At 41.3% G+C, this 15,978-nt stretch overlaps 1 protein-coding gene across 9 annotated transcripts in view; it reads right to left on the bottom strand.

Moving 5' to 3' along the window:
• The window catches only part of CPQ (carboxypeptidase Q), a 272,115-nt gene that overhangs the window by 52,350 nt on the left and 203,787 nt on the right, over nt 1-15,978 (bottom strand). For 8 of the 9 annotated variants that reach the window (XM_061603538.1, XM_061603548.1, XM_061603525.1 and 5 more), the window contains exon 7: nt 14,589-14,790. In XM_061603538.1, the coding sequence (XP_061459522.1) occupies nt 14,589-14,790 (202 nt within the window). Of the gene's footprint in view, nt 1-1,992; nt 2,094-14,588; nt 14,791-15,978 lie in introns of those variants that run through there. The other variant, XM_061603569.1, reaches the window with a different exon arrangement.

Raw genomic sequence — 15,978 nt, 5'->3', positions numbered from 1 at the left:
CTCATTGTCAACTGTAAAGTTACACAAATCTTCTGTTGTCATTACTTTAGTCTTCTTGACGTTCAGCTGTAGTCCTGCTTTTGTGCTTTCCTCTTTAACTTTCATCAGCATTCATTTGAAATCATTACTGGTTTCTGCTAAGAGTATGGTATCGTCTTCATATCTTAAATTATTGATGTTTCTCCCTCCAATTATCACACCTCCTTCATCTTGGTCCAATCCCGCTTTCTGCGTACAGATTAAACAAATAGGGTGATAAAATACAACCCTGTCTCACACCCTTTCCAATGGGGAACCAATCGGTTTCTCCATATTCTGTCCTTACAGTAGCCTCTTGTCCAGACTATAGGTTGCGCATCAGGACAATCAGATGCTGTGGCACCCCCATTTCTTTTAAAGCATTCCATAGTTTTTCATGATCTACACAGTCAAAGGCTTTGCTGTAATCTATAAAGCACAGGGTGATTTTCTTCTGAAATTCCTTGCTCTGTTCCATTATCCAACGTATGTTTGCGATATGAACTCTGGTGCCTCTTCCCTTTCTAAATCCAGCTTGAACATCTGGCATTTCTTGCTCCATATATGGTAAGAGCCTTTGTTGTAGAATCTTGAGCATTACTTTACTTGCATGGGATATTAAGCCAATAGTTCGGTAATTACTGCATTCTCTGGGATCCCCTTTCTTTGGAAGTGGGATATATATTGAACGCTTCCAGGCTGTGGGCCATTGTTTAGTTTTCCATATTTGTTGACAAAATTTTATCAAAGTTTGGACAGATTCAGTCTCAGTAGCTTGTAGCAACTCTATTGGTATGCCGTCTATTCCTGGTGATTTGTTTCTTCCAAGAATTTTAAGAGCAGCTTTCACCTCACATTCTAAAAATTCTGGATCTTCATCATATGGTTCCTCCGTGGATGAATCTGTCATCCTGGCATCTCTTTTATAGAGTTCTTCAGTGTATTGCTTCCATCTTCCTTTCATTTCATCTCAGTCAGTCAGTGTGTTTCCCTGTTGATTATTCAACATCCCTACTCGTGGTTTAAATTTGCCTTTCATTTCTCTAATCTTTTGGAATGGGGCTCTTGTTCTTCCCATTTTGTTGTGCTTTTCTATTTCTATACAATAACTATTGTAATAGTTTTCTTTGTCACTACGTACTAGTGCATAAAATGCATATATTACTGAAAATAACATAAGCATACATTATATTAGGAGAAATTGTTTGTAAAATGTGTACATTAGTCAAAATAGTATAGAAAAAGGTGTATATTATGAGAAGTTCACTTTAAAATGCGGATGTATTTTCCTGAAGATTTTGTAAAATTGCAAATTGATGTGGAAATGTGGGGAACTGAATTAAAGATTATAAAAATGAGAAACAGAAACAAAATTGACACATTTGCCCAAAACTACTTTGCCCAAAACTGCTTTGCACTTTCTGAAGAGATGCTCCTATAGCCAGCAAGTTGCTCATATATCCAGAATGGTATAGAATGCAACACTGAGGGAAATCAGAAATCAGACACCCTTGTGCAAAATCAGGGGAAGGGTTAGAGCTGGGAAAGTCTCCTGCAACTCCAGGAAGCCGCTGCTAGGCAGTGGACAATACAGAGGCAGGTGAACCAATGACTCTGACTCCACAGAAGGCAGCTTCCTATGGCTGAGGGGCTCTGTGGATCGAATTGACTCTTTCTGAAGAAAAAGGCACAGGTTTCTGAGGTTCATTTTTAATGCCCAGTGATAGATCCCAATTTATTCAGTTTTTTATACAAATTTCATGAGGCAAGCATGCTACAATACAGTATTTTATAGCTACAAGACTCTGCTGATAACAGATGCACTTTTTAATTTCCATTTTTTAAAAATATTATTTATAAACAATAACATTGCTAAGTTTAAAGAAGAGGCTGAAGAGGGTAGAAGACTTGGATTTCCCAAACAGGGTTTTCTGGGTCTCAAGCAGTAGTGGATGGCATAGTGGGGCTGTGCCACTCACCTGACGTCCTCTATGTGAGTCGCTGCTGTATACTGGGATGGAGAGAGGAAGGGGCAAGGTATGGGGGTGAGGTTCCAGTGTGCAGTTGCAACTCAGCTGGAGGGAAATCAGATGAGAAAATAAACTTATTTTATTAAGAAAGTACACATGGATAGGAAAGCCTAATCATCTACACTAGCTGAATTCAAAAGGTAGGGAAGAGAGAGAATTGTGGGAAGGAGGAGGAACTGGAAGTGATGATAGCCCTGAGAATATCAGTCTAACCAATCAGAGGCATGGTTAATCTTGAGGAAAGTAACAAGGAGAGAATTCAAGCAGGGGCCCTTTCAACTGACTAACTATATCTATTGCCCCTAATGATCAATAGATTCAGAGCACACAGCAATACAATGCATGGATTGAAGTGAAACTTCCAAGGCACAGCCCCACCACCTGTCTGATCCTTCCTCCAAGCCTGTGATTTTGATAGCTGTTAGATAAGATTCTTCAGGAAAAGGGGACTGCTAAAATAACTAAACCAGTTTCTTTGTTAAGTATGTAGCCTAGCCAGTTCTGTTAAGTATCTGCTTTGTAATGTAAGCTAAGGAGATGAGCTGTCACAGAAACTAAATAACTGGAGATCCTTTTTGAAGGGGTGATGCCTTCCTTCTTCCTTTTTTGGCTGGAGGTGATGTCATCAAGGTACAAGTGTGTGTGTGTGACAGAGAGAGAGAGAGAGAGAGAGAGAGAACAAAAAGATTGGGATGCATGTGACAATATATTTTGTTGGACCTGATAAGAGCTTAAAAATATTGCAAATCAGTTCCTCATGAACAGAGAAAAATTGCATGGACATCATACACCCTTAGGGCAACCAGTGTGGTGCAATGACTAGCATTGGATAAGGCCTGTTGGGAGTCGTTAGTTCAAATCCCCACAGATCCGTAAAGCTCACTAGATGACTTGGGTCAGTCACTGTCTCTCAACCTAACCTACTTCACAGGGTTGTCATGTCAGTAAAATGGGGATGGTATGTTAATGCAGTGAATCTTCCATCTCATGCTGTCTATGTGTAAATAAGTTTATCACAGAAAATGCCACCAGTGTCCAATGAACTTCATTCCACAGTAATGGAATTCCACAGTGTCTACCTAGACCCCTGAAATCTCTCAGTGCTTGGAGACTGGGTGCACATAACAAAAATATATATTTTTATATTTGATAAGGCTTTGGGGAAAGAATGAGGTGCACTGGATTGGATCTTTATTGCTGCTGCTGTTTTATTTATCTGGAATTTATGTTGATGTGTTTAATAGTATTGTTTAATTTTGGTTTTCATTTTATGTATTTCCACCTTGGGACCTTCAGGTGGTTGGACTACAAATATGGTAAATCAATCAATCAATGGAATAAAATATAAAATAAAATAGTCTTATTCTGGAAGATTTATCCAACAAAAAGAGCAAACAGTAGATTGCAGATTTATGGTTTATTAGACTGTAGCTATGCGCCCTAGACAACAAGGACTGTCCTATGTTTTATGTTTTCTAAGCCAATTCCTTACATAATAATTCCAAACCACCGTACCTATTTGGTTGTGAACATTTTCATTCATAAATGCTAACAATGAATGTGTTCAGTGCTATTTATTTTGCTATTACTGTGAGAAGAAATGTCCGAATTTCATAAGTCGGACATGATTCTTGTTTAGACTTTTACAAAACCATTTGGTATATGCCAGTTTATTTGGCCAGTAAGACAACAAAGTCCAAAAACGACAAAGTTTTTTCAGTAAACAGTGTCTGGAAATAAAACCTCTCTTCCCGTCACCCATATGACTGAGTTTGTTTAGGGAATGGGAGGTGAAGTTCTATCAGCACTACAGAAAACTAAATTGGACAGCTGTACTAGAGAAAGGTTGAATTTATAATCTATGGGGTTAATGTAGCCTCATTACATATACATACACAAATTCTTGAGGAAGCTCCTTTAGAGAATGGCATAGACCTGCAGTTGGCTGGAACAGACATCACCTCACCACAAAATCCTTCACTTTCAAGATACCAAAAAAATCCAGTTTTCTTTCCAAGCTAAAAACCCAAACCCAAATTAATAGGTGTAAAATGCAATGTGGAAATCTGATTCTTCAAATTAGAACCTTTCAATTAAGGTGAGGTTTTCTGGGCAAATATTTTTGCCTTTCAAAAAAAATAAGCATGGTGAATACTTCTGGATCATGCAGTCATGTAACAAAAGAAGATGGGTTTGTTAATTATATTGTGATATACACGAAATATGTTGCTTTTACAAAATGCTTTTTATTCTTGGCTTTGTGTAGATTGCGTTTTGCCAAATGCTTTATGTATATGTCTTTGTGTAAAATGTAGTTAAAAGTTGCTAGAATAGATAATTTCATAAAAACGCAGTTAAGTAGGGCAGACATAGAGAAGGGTTTTTTTCTCTTTCTTTGACAGTTGGTAACGAAACTAGGAGGCAAGCAAAAATAGACAGGCAGCAGGAAACAGGTGCAGCTTAACAGTTTGTGGTTGGGTTCTGCTTCGCTTGACTAACGAAGGGGGTTTTTGCTTGACAAACATAGAAGGGGTTTTTTCTTTGACTGACGTAAGGAGGGGAATACCAAAAGAGGAGGAAACATACCAAATATGGATACTTCCTGTAACATGAATAGGAGGCACGGATAGGCTGTAAACCCTGGAGTACCTGACCAATGGGGAAACAGGGGAGGGAACCAAGCGGCCGGAGTAGAGGATAAAAGATCTGTACCAATGTCACTTGGGTGTGCCCACCTAGTGGACACCCGCTCTTGCAAGATCGTTTAATAAACTTTTTAATGCTGCTTCACTAAAATCTTGTTGTGGGTCTCTTCAGAACCATTGTTTCTTACAATATGAAGGCCACAATCCAGCCAAATTTAAGTACATCTAAGGCCTGCTCCAGGTTTTCCCCTCTTATGCAATTTAGAATCATGTGGGGGTCGGGGTGTCAGAGTGACTGGCCCCGTCTCTGCCATCACATCCCCTGCTGCACCCATGAAAACCAACCTCCACATGGCCATTAGCCTTAGGGGGGGAAATCACACTGGCACCAATGGCTGCTTTTAAGGTTTAAGTGTTGTGCAGGGAGGATTTACATTGCTGGGGAGGGATGGGGTAAAACTCCCCCTCATCATGTGCAGCAGTCCTGATGAAAATTGCCCTCCCCCATGCCTGATATTTAATTTTTTTTAAAAACCCAGGCATGGATGGTAATCACATTACTAAAGTGATGTCTAGCTGGAAATGAGGGTCAGTCTGGCTCAGATGAGTCCCAGGTTCAAATGTTGCTAAGCAGTGATAATTAAGTGATCTTGAATAACTCACTTGCTCTTAGTCTGACTAATAAAGTTGCTGTAATAATAATAATAATATCTTGGCCTTTCCTGACAACTTGTTCTTTGCAAGAACTTCCAGCTGCTCATTGGCTATGTAGGATCTAGCCTCCAAGTGTCTTTTCCCAGACATTTCTCTTGCTGTGGATTTTACATTTTTGAGGGGCACACAAACCCCAAAACTTTTGTCCCCTAGTTAGCAAGCCCATTTTGATGATGAGTGTCCTTGGGAAATTGCCTACACACCCACTGGTCATTGCCTTTAGCATTACTAGGGATGAATCATACAACTTATGTTCCACAAGCCAGTGCCATTTTGGGGAACTTTTCAAGTTGTGTTTTCATAGCTGTATTCTATTTTTTTCATTCTTAACAGTGCTAAAGTGAGGACCTAAAGTGCTGACTTAAAGTTCATACTGACTTTTTTAAAAAAAAATGGTGAACACTAGCAATATAGCCAAGCCATTATGGGCTTATCCACATAGGAGAATTACTTCATATTAAACCTCCATTTTCTATTTGCACAGTCCACGCTAAGGGCTCAATGCCAGCTACAAACAGTGTTTTCTATTCACACTGAGGGGAAGGATCAATCAGGCAGTTTCCTAATGACCACAGCCTCTAATTTAACATTTCCACTCCCTCTGGTTGCTCGGCAACCAAGCATGCTCAGTTTGTTTTACCAATAAATCTCATTTTTAAAAAACAACAACCCAGAAGTGCAACTGTTGTCTCCCAACTATTTGTATTTTCACTGGTACAATGCAGCTGAAATATAAACCTTTGTTTGAGCAGTGTTATGCTTTTGTGCATAAAGAAAAATAAGGCACCATTTGCATCACCATAAAAAAGGCTAGCAGAATGGGAGAGAACAGCTGGAAGTGGCTTTTCAGCCTACAGGAAACAAAATGAAAGAAGGGAGGAGGAGAGAGTGGGCATGGAGAGGGAAACGATTTACATACTCATCTAAAAGCATTGGAGCAAAGTGTCTGCAAGCACTAGAGATACGAAGTAAAGACATTTTTTACTTCCCTTTTCGTATTATCAGAGGATTGGGTTAGTATTGATTTACAGGGGGGAAACCTGCATGATAGCTCCTGTGTGCCAGTAATGTGATGTGAACCATGGGAACTTAAAGGAGATGTGAGTAGCACCAAACACATACTAAACCATTGTGTAGATGAGCCCTATATGTACCTTTTTGTTTTTTAAAATCATATAGTTCTTTAAAAGTGAAGTAAAGGATGCATTTTACCTCTTGGTGATTTTACAGAAAAGGTTGATCAGACTATGAAGATCCTGCCCCAGAACATTTTACCCTCACTCATTGGCAGGAACTTGTTTTGGAACATTAATGCCTTTCAATGACTATTTGATGTCCTAGGGTAAATAAGCTAGCCTTGGACGGCCGTTGTTGCTAGTCAAACACTCACAAAGAGCAACCTGATCTTCCTGCATATAATGCAACTTCAATGCATGGTGGGGCAGTGTCTTTAAGCACAGCATTATAGGTTGCAAGGGTTCTTGAAGCTGACATTCATTGCACTCTGCCTCCTGTGATTAAAATCAGAGCTGATTCATGATCAAGCAGGTCCATCCCCGCCCCAAATAAAGATGAAGAAGTGTAATGCCATGTCACGCAAAGGGATCCAATCAATCAGAAAAGGGAGGTGGTCTCTAAGCACCAATATAATGTAACGTCAGTGTATGCCTTTATACCTTTAAAGACAGACACAAGTGGGGTGTGTGTGTGTGCAAGGAGCTGTTCTGGAAGACTATATATGACTATATAAGATTAAGAATTGACAAATAAAACATCAGTTATTTTTCTAAACTGGATTGCTGTTATTTTCTCTGGAAAATTTGTTGCCTGGCTGAGTTGCTGGAACAGGTCACATTTTATGGAACCTGGAGATTGGGCCACAAAACTCCCCTTTCCACAAGATATATATTGGCACCACGAATTGCAGGCTCAGCGCCAGCAGGCGGCTAAGTTGTACACTGGCAGAGGGCCCCTGCAATTGAGAAGTACCCCTGCTACTGAGGATGAGAGGAGGTGTAGCTCCCACTCCACAATCCACACTAGCATCAGGTTGCAGACTGTGTGCCCAGTGACCCGATGCTGGTGCAGATCGTGGAGAGGGAACCGCCCTCCCAGGCAACACCCCTTCTGCAGCTGGTAAAAGCTGGCCTCACCACGTTCCGTGTTGCACTGCCACCACCACTGGGGGGTTAAATAGACCCAGCTGCATCAGTGCATTAGCATGCTGTGCATCATGCTTTCCATCACCCAAGATGGCAGGCAAATGCGCACTGTGAACCAATATGGCTGGGCCTATTTAATGCCCAGGTAGCACCGCTGCGTTGCTGCTGCCACCTACCTACCACTGCCTTTGCAGCCTGGGGCTGGCCTCCAATGGGTGAAGTCTTCTTCCGTCTGTCAAAGCAACCAAGGTGACAAAAGAACCACCAAAATGCTAGAGTGAAGATACTTGAGTGTGGGCCTAAGAGGTACTCCCCACCTAATACAATCCACTGCTGGGGAAGAGGCAAAGCCTCTCACCTTTACAGAACAGAGGAGGAGACGGAGGGAAGCAATGAGAGAGAGGACCTGGTTCCTCAGCTATGTTGCCTCTGTCAGGAGGACTCAGGATGTCAACACGGCAGAATGGTAGCCCTAGAGAACCAGGGATTCCTGCCAATTCCAAGTGGCCAGTTGCATATGCATTGGTGAATTCCATCTTGCCAAGCAGGACCTGTGGGGAAACCAAGTGGAGGGCTTCCAACTCCAACCTGCTAAGGGCCTGCATAACATCACTGCATACAATAGTGAGTACAGCCTTCCTAGGCTACCTGCCAGTCATGGTGGTTTTGTGGTTGCTTTCTTTCTTTAGCATAATTATATACTGCTCACTCAAAAATATTTTTTCTCAAAGCTGTGAATAAAAGAAAACCACATAAGACAATATAAAAACTCAAACATTAAAAACTGTTCAGCAATCAGATTCCTACTAATGCAAGCTTCACTTCAGGGGAAACTTGGTTAAACAGAAACCTTTTTTTTTTTAGCAAGCACCTAAATTAAAAAACTGAAGAACTTGCTTAGTATCTGTGGAGAGGGAGTTCCATAACATCAGTGTCGTCACCCAGAATGGAGGTTGTGCAGCAAACATCATGTTGCTTTGGTAGAAGCATTGCTAACCATTTTCCGGCTCGAGGGCACATTGACTGTCTGCAACTCTTCCAAGGGCCATATGCCAGTTGTAGGCATGTCCAATGTATATGTGCACACACATAAACTCATGCATATTAGCCACAAAGACATTCTCACAACATATGCATGTTCGCCACATATACAGCACAGCAGACAGCGCAGGCTCTATCTCCAATCATAGTGCTGTAGTGTTTGGCAGCAGGATTGGAGATAAAAGAGCCCTGCGCCTGCTCTTTAGAGAGGCTGTCTAAAGAGCAGGCAGAGCACTGCATTTGCCAACCAGATTGGAAGATAAAGCTGTATGGGGGGTGCTGGGCCCACTTCTTGTGGCTTGGTAGGCCGGATGTGGCCCAAAGACTAGCCACCTCTTCCTTATTAGAAATGCCGCCATTGACAAACATAGTATTCAATGTTAGGTGAAACTCCCTTATCACTTTGGAGGAAGGATGGGATAAAAATGTAATAAACAAAGATCACTGTGAGAGGTTGTAATAATGCCTTTCACAGAACCCTAATTTCCTTTTATCTGTTAATAGTAACTGTCACTTAGCGATAGGAAATTATGCTTAAGAGCTACATTATCTCCTCTTTCATCTGTGGTGAAGGGGGATGCAGCAATTTCAACAGGACTGGACTGAAAAGATACACAGTCTTAGCAGAGAAGACCTATCGGGTGAATCAAAAGTCATGAAGCTGTTGTGCCTTTCTGTTGCACATGTTTCCTTGTGGGAAGAGATGTTCAGCATTAATAGCCTCATTCATATCACAGTGAGCTGCTCACCTTTAACATTAGAAGCTTCCCTGCTGTGATTTAAGCCAAGTCATTATCAACAGATTCATGGACCAAAATCTGGAAGTTGTAGTCAATGGCCTGCAGTGTTCTTGGTGCAGTAGTGGTGTGCACATTTCTCAGACAGGCATAGACTAGTCTATGCTTGCACCATCTCACTTTGTGTAATCTCAAAAAAAAAACATGGAAAGAACAGGTGCAGACTCTGCACCTCCACCATTTGTCACTCATTAGCATTAATATTTCTCATTTATTAATTTTTATTAGAAGAAAAACTTCTTTCTTCTAATACTAATTTCTTGCTGTGATTAGCTTGGAGAAATGAAAATATTATAAAGTTACAGAGACAGGCCTTCGCCCATCTATCCCAGTGTTATCTGTTCTGGCTAGCTTGGATGCTCCAAGTTCTCAGAGGCAGAGGTCTTTCTTAGTCCTGTTTACTAAAGATCTTTTCAATCTAGGACTGAATGGGGGACTTTCTCCACATAAAGCATCTGCTCTTTTGCAATGGTCTTCCTCAGCCTTTCCCAAATTGATGCCCTCCATTATTATTATTTTTTTGCCAGACTACAACTCCCACCATTCCTGATATTGGCCATACTGGTCTATGGGAGTTAAGAGTCAAAACAACTGGAGGTCACCAGATTGGAGGAGTCTGGCCTTCCCCAATGTCTTGGGCTATCTCTCATCCTGGGCACTGCCTTCTCCCTCTCATATATGTTTTGCATATATCTGCCCATCTGTTTATGTAGACACCTTGCTAATATCTTCCACTCATTTTTGGAAGGATTAGGTAAGGAGAGTGTTAGTTTTGGCATGGGTAGAGCCATTCCTCCTTCTTAATCCCAGCAAGATGCCTCAGGTACATATATGTAGGCTCAATTTCAGTGTAAAGTGATAATTATAGGTCATCTTACCCTGTGTGTCCCAAGCTGAGCACTGAGCACCACTCTGGACCAGAAGCATGAGTCATGTCAACGAGAAGTCATGCCTTCAGTGTAGGAAACCCAACTCTATGGAATTACCTTCATTAGAAATCACGCAGGCTCTGTGTCCCTGCTAAGTTTCAGACTCTAAGATAAAACAGTTTGATTTCAGGAGGCCTTGAGCCATGAGTGTTGTTCTAATGTTCTATTCTCTGAAAATTAAAATCTATGTTTTAAATTTTGTATATTGTATGTTTCTTTCCCCTGTATGCTGCCTTGAGATATATAGTGAAAAGTGGGTTATAAATTTCCTAAATCAATGATGCCAGAGACTTCATGAAAAAGATAGATTAATCTGTATGTATGGCTAGCCTGTGGTGTGGTAGGGAACTCTGTTCTTCCATCAGGACTCACTTGATCAAACCAAAGGGAAAGGGATTCCTTTTCTTGCATCAAATGACTTGTTTGTTTGTTTGTTGTAAATATTAGAATATTTGTCTAGCTGGGATCCCAGCATGCTTTTCCTACCAAGAACACCAAGCAAGCAAGACTGTTTTACAGCTGCATACACAGCATCATGTTCTCATTGCAAGCAAGTGCTGAGCCACGCCAGTTAGTGAGAACATATGTGGAGCAATAAAATGCTTTCTGTGCAACTGAAGTTCAGAAATAAAAGACAAATAGAAGGAAATTGATTGAGAACGATTTCTCTCTAATGAAGCTATGTCTCATAGGGATGACAACCTACATGAATCAAAAGACCATCAGATTTTAATTGATTTTATTTGATTCAACAGCATTTGGTTTGCATTTGTTGGAAAGAAAAAGACCACCCATGTATACACACTGCAAAGCACTTAAGTTAAAATTAAGAACAGAATTTTTTTTTATACATTTATAGAAAGATAATCTGATTATAATGAGTTCTTTGGCTATTCAAAAAAGAATTGGTTCACTGAAAATGGTTCTCTGTGTGTTTACTATTGAACAGTCTTATTTAGGTTTGAGTGAATTCTCTTGATGGATGTATGCCCCTTGGCTCAGTCTGTTTCCCCAAAATATCTGAAAACAGCATCCCCCCCCAACCAATATGGGCTCCTTGTTGAATTTCTGCTAACAACACTGTGAGTACAACATGGCCTGAATGCCTCTTAAGTCCTTAAGAATCCTCCAACTGTCAGAAAGCCCTTCAGCCTCTTCCCTCCATGCAAACATTATAGATAGATAGCAACAGTGACCAAGAGGTCTTTCGGCAAATCTTTCATTCATTCCTGGTGCCTGGGACACTGAAATGACAGCATCCCAAGTCCGAGGATAATATGGTTTTCCAGGGTGTTTGAGAATTCATTAGGAATATCAGTGTCCTGGAAATTATGTATCCCAGGACTCCTTGCACCCAGGATGGTGGCTCAAATATGGATAGAACAAAAAATTCTGAGACAATTTGTTCTCAGGGCACCTGATGTCATAAAAATGTCAAGCACCTGGAAAGAACATATTGAAGGACGCACTGCTGACCCACGCACGGATGTTCAAAAGGTCAATTTGATTTCTGAGCTGGAGAAAAACTTCACTGGGGAATGATACTGAATTCATAATGTGGCTGAGTACTCTAGCACTCTAAGTTTGTATACTGAGCCAAGTCATGACAGGCTTTGGTGACAACTGCAGTGTATGGTTAGGCCACCCAGTCCAGTTTAAGTAGATTGAGGACTAAAATGCTGCTCATGTGAAAACTGCACTGATGACGATGGTGTAGTGGTCAGAATGCCAGACTAGAACCAGGGAGACCAGGGTTCAAATCCCCACTCATGCATGAACCTCACTGGGTGATCTTGGGCCAGCCACATTCTCTCATCCCAACCTACCTCTCCAGGCTTGTTGTGGGGATTAAATGAGGAGGGGTGAAACCATGTACGCAACCTTGAGCTCCTTGGAAGAAATGTGGTATGTGTATGTAATAATTAATAAAATTCATTTTAAAAATTGATAGTATATGTGCACATGTATTATTAGCATTATTACTATTTCTCAAAGCCCAGAGAGCCTGTCCTTTATAGCCGTTCACACAGAAGAATGAATGATACATGATGCAAAAGAGTGCCCACAGTATAGCAAAACAGGTGAAAGGAGAGTAAATGGAGAGGACAAGAGGAACAATATCTCTGCTGTGACAACTGTAAAAAGGGGAAGGTAGACTGCTAAGAGGAGGAGGAGGAGGAGGAGGAGGAGGATTTAAACACTGGGAACAGAAGCTAAGTGACCCTAACACAGAAAATTAATCAATTCTAAGAGACCCTGTGTTTGAATTTGTGACCAAAACAGCTCTTATTGCTAACAAAATTATTCCATGAGATTAAAAAGAAAATAAATGACTTGCGTCAAAGCAACAGACTGAATTTTCAGGAAAATATTTAAATTAAATTGATGAAGTGTCGACACTTCATGGCATGTTTAAATTGGATGTAATCATGAAAGCTGTTACAATATGTACAATTAGCTGCCGTGGGATTACATACCGTAAGTATTCCCTTGGCCTGCTCACAGCTGAGCGACTTGAGAACTGCTCCAAGATGTTCAAAGCTTTCTCTCTTGGACAGAATATGCATGGTGCAATTTGTAGCAACATGACCCCTTTGAGAAAACTCTGCCAGACACACCAAGCAGCTACCCTCTGCATTCTTCCAACACTTACTGATTTGACTTTGGTTTTGTGAAACCTTCCTTTGCTTGTCTCCATACTGTGACATTAGAAAGGAGGCCACCGTCTAATTCTATGAAGTCATAGAAACAGGGCTAACTTCAAGTGTTTGTGGGCCCTTGGCATGCCCCACCCCGCCATCCCTGTGGGATTCCCCTCTGGGACAGGCAGTGGTGGCTCTTCTTTCATTCTCTCTCCCACACTCCATCTTAGAAATGTACACTATCAGTGGACAAGCAGGTGGGTGGGACCTCACATTGGGCATGGAGAGGAGGAGTCAGTGGTGATACCTGAACTTGTGTGGTGGAAGTGGCATTGAAGCTGAGCAGGAGAGAAGGGGCCAATGGCAGCTGCCCAACCATGCTGCCTGGCGTCACTGAGCCTGCATAGAAAGGCCTCAGAGTAATGGCAGCTAAGGACTAGCTGGAGTGGGAGAAGGGAAAAGGCTGTTACAGCTGTTGGCTGATGATCTATTGTTTGGCAGATTGCTGGCAAACAGTCCAGCATGGTCAGTTGTTAATGGTTTGGAGATGGTCTTTTTTTAATAAGATACCCTTTAGGGCTTGAGCCCTATTCAGGCATTCAAAACCTCTTTGTGATAAGAATGGCATGAGGGAGATTGGGAATGAGCATGCAAGTTCTGGTCTTCCCCGTCACCAGCTTTGCTGCTTTCTACAACTTGGAGGGCTGAATGTCGGTCATGGAGACCCTTCTCACTCATGGAGGCTCCCTGTGCAACTTAGAACCCTGATCCTGCTGGATTCTAAATCAGGTCGGGAGCTTCCAAGAGCAGGGAAAGCTCCCTGTTGCAGAAGTCCATTTTCTTAACATGTGGAAGGTGATGAAGTCAGTGATGGGGATGCAATGGGGGGGGGAATGGAGCTCTCCCCTCATCCCACGAGGTGTGAACATCTGAAGAGGGCTTCTGGGAGAGGGTAGATGTGTGAGAGTGTGAGAAACAGTGGCTGGCAGTTTGGGAGGTGGAGGAGGAAAGAATGCTGAGAGCTTCTAACAGGAATTAGCTGCAATTGAGATGCTGCTGGCAGTTGTCCAATGTACTCTCAAGGGGAGCTCCTCTTCCGAAGGAGTGGCCTCTTTGCCTCCATTCATGTTCTGTTGTATGTTTGTAAATAAAGCATACAGCTACAACTGCAAGTACAGGATTGTACCCTATGTTTTCGCCGCGCCCCCGGCCAACTATTTAATGTGAATAAAGGAGCAACTCAGACTGTATTTCAATGTGTCTACATGCCTCCTCACATTCAAGCAGGCAGAATGGCATGCTATTTTTAATCCACTGCTCTAGGAAAGATTATTATAAAGCCTAAAGCCTAAAAGAAGATTGTAAGCATATTGCCCACGCATCATCTATAATTTTTCTAAATAGAAGCTCCAGCATATATTCTAGCCAAACTTCTGTAGGCTTGCCTTGGGATATGTATACACATTTAATTTCTGATAATGAGTTGTTCAAGAAAAATTGTTGTCAAACACTGGGCTGCCATAAAGGAAGATAAGCAAAAATAAATAAATAAATAAATAAAAGAGGTAGGAAAAACTCAGCAATTTACAAAACTCATTCAGGAATCTCACCTGGTATTCCATCGTGTATCCAGTAATTAATGTCTGTTCCTCCACCATTTTCAAAGACATCAGTAATGTTAATGGGCTTGAGCAATTTCATGATCTCCTTCATGATATCACAAGCCTTACTGCTACCTGTGAAAGCCAAGCCGGTGGGCATGAATGTTCCCTCATCGGACTCCATCACAATGTCAAAGTTGGAGATGTTTTCCTGGAAGATATAAAGTGAACACCTTGGGTTTGCAAAGGCCAATTTTAAAAGTTCATAGTGTCAGTAGCCATATTACTTCCTGTGCTTCCTGCAATGGAGTTAGACAGGAAATGTGTGTGAACCAGAGCAATTGAGTGGAGAGTGGCTGTATCGCTTGGTTCAGAGGTAACGAACTCAGTAATGAACCTTGCTTCAGAGGTGATGAACTTGGTAACGAACTTCAGTTACCAACTCGGTTCAGAGGTAACACTGCTGCTGCTCCAACAAACTGTGGCTGGTTTGAGTTTGAATGAGATACACACCAACCCCTTTCCTTCTCCTCTCACGCATCTGGCTCAAAGGAAGACTTACTGGTTTGTTAAATCACAGTTTCCTATAAGGCTTGAACTGGGAAATCATATCTTAAGTGATGTTTACTTAAGATATTATTGTCTGGTTTGAAACCGGAATAAAGTGGCCACTTACGTATTGCCAAAAGAGAGGATTTGCAGCACCACCAAAAGAGGATAAAAAAGGGAAAAGATGCGTATAAAATTTCCATGTGCTAATTTGTATGTATTGATGCAAATTTAGAAATAATCACTAGAATGTAAACAGTGGAGCCTGGATGGCTTGTATGCTCAATTTTCAAAATACAGGGGTTTACCAGTAGACGGGACTGTGACTATGTCAATCCTATACGTATCTACTTGGAAGTAAGTTCTGTTGAGTTCAATAGTGTTTACTCCCACGTGAACAGAAAGTGCAGCCACTTCACTCCATCTCTGAATTTTAAAAAGGACTGTGTTCAGGCTTCACCAAGCGTGGCTGGGATTAACAGATTTATTGCATGTCAATTTTGTGATATTGGCAGGAGAGTGTGAGAACATGTGCACATACCATTTAGCATCCACATTTTTTCTTGAAGTGGGGGGATGGACAGCTTAAATTCTCATTCCTGGGTGTGGAGGGTTGGAGCAATGTGCAGGAAGGAGTGCTTTATTTATTTATGATTTACTTTGGCAACATATACCACTTAATAAGAGCCATCTCTAAGTGATGTACAATAAGCTTAACAAATACCACAGAGATAAAATCAATTAAAAACCAACTATAAAGTTCACATGCCCTCTATCACAGATTTTGACTAATCCCATCTTTTCTTTGAGAAAAAGAGAGTGAAAATGATTACGTGTAATAGAAAGTTTC

The sequence above is a fragment of the Rhineura floridana genome, chromosome 1 (genome assembly GCF_030035675.1).
Source record: "Rhineura floridana isolate rRhiFlo1 chromosome 1, rRhiFlo1.hap2, whole genome shotgun sequence".
NCBI classification, from domain to species: Eukaryota; Metazoa; Chordata; class Lepidosauria; order Squamata; family Rhineuridae; genus Rhineura; species Rhineura floridana.
This window is presented reverse-complemented; position numbering and strand designations above follow the sequence as displayed.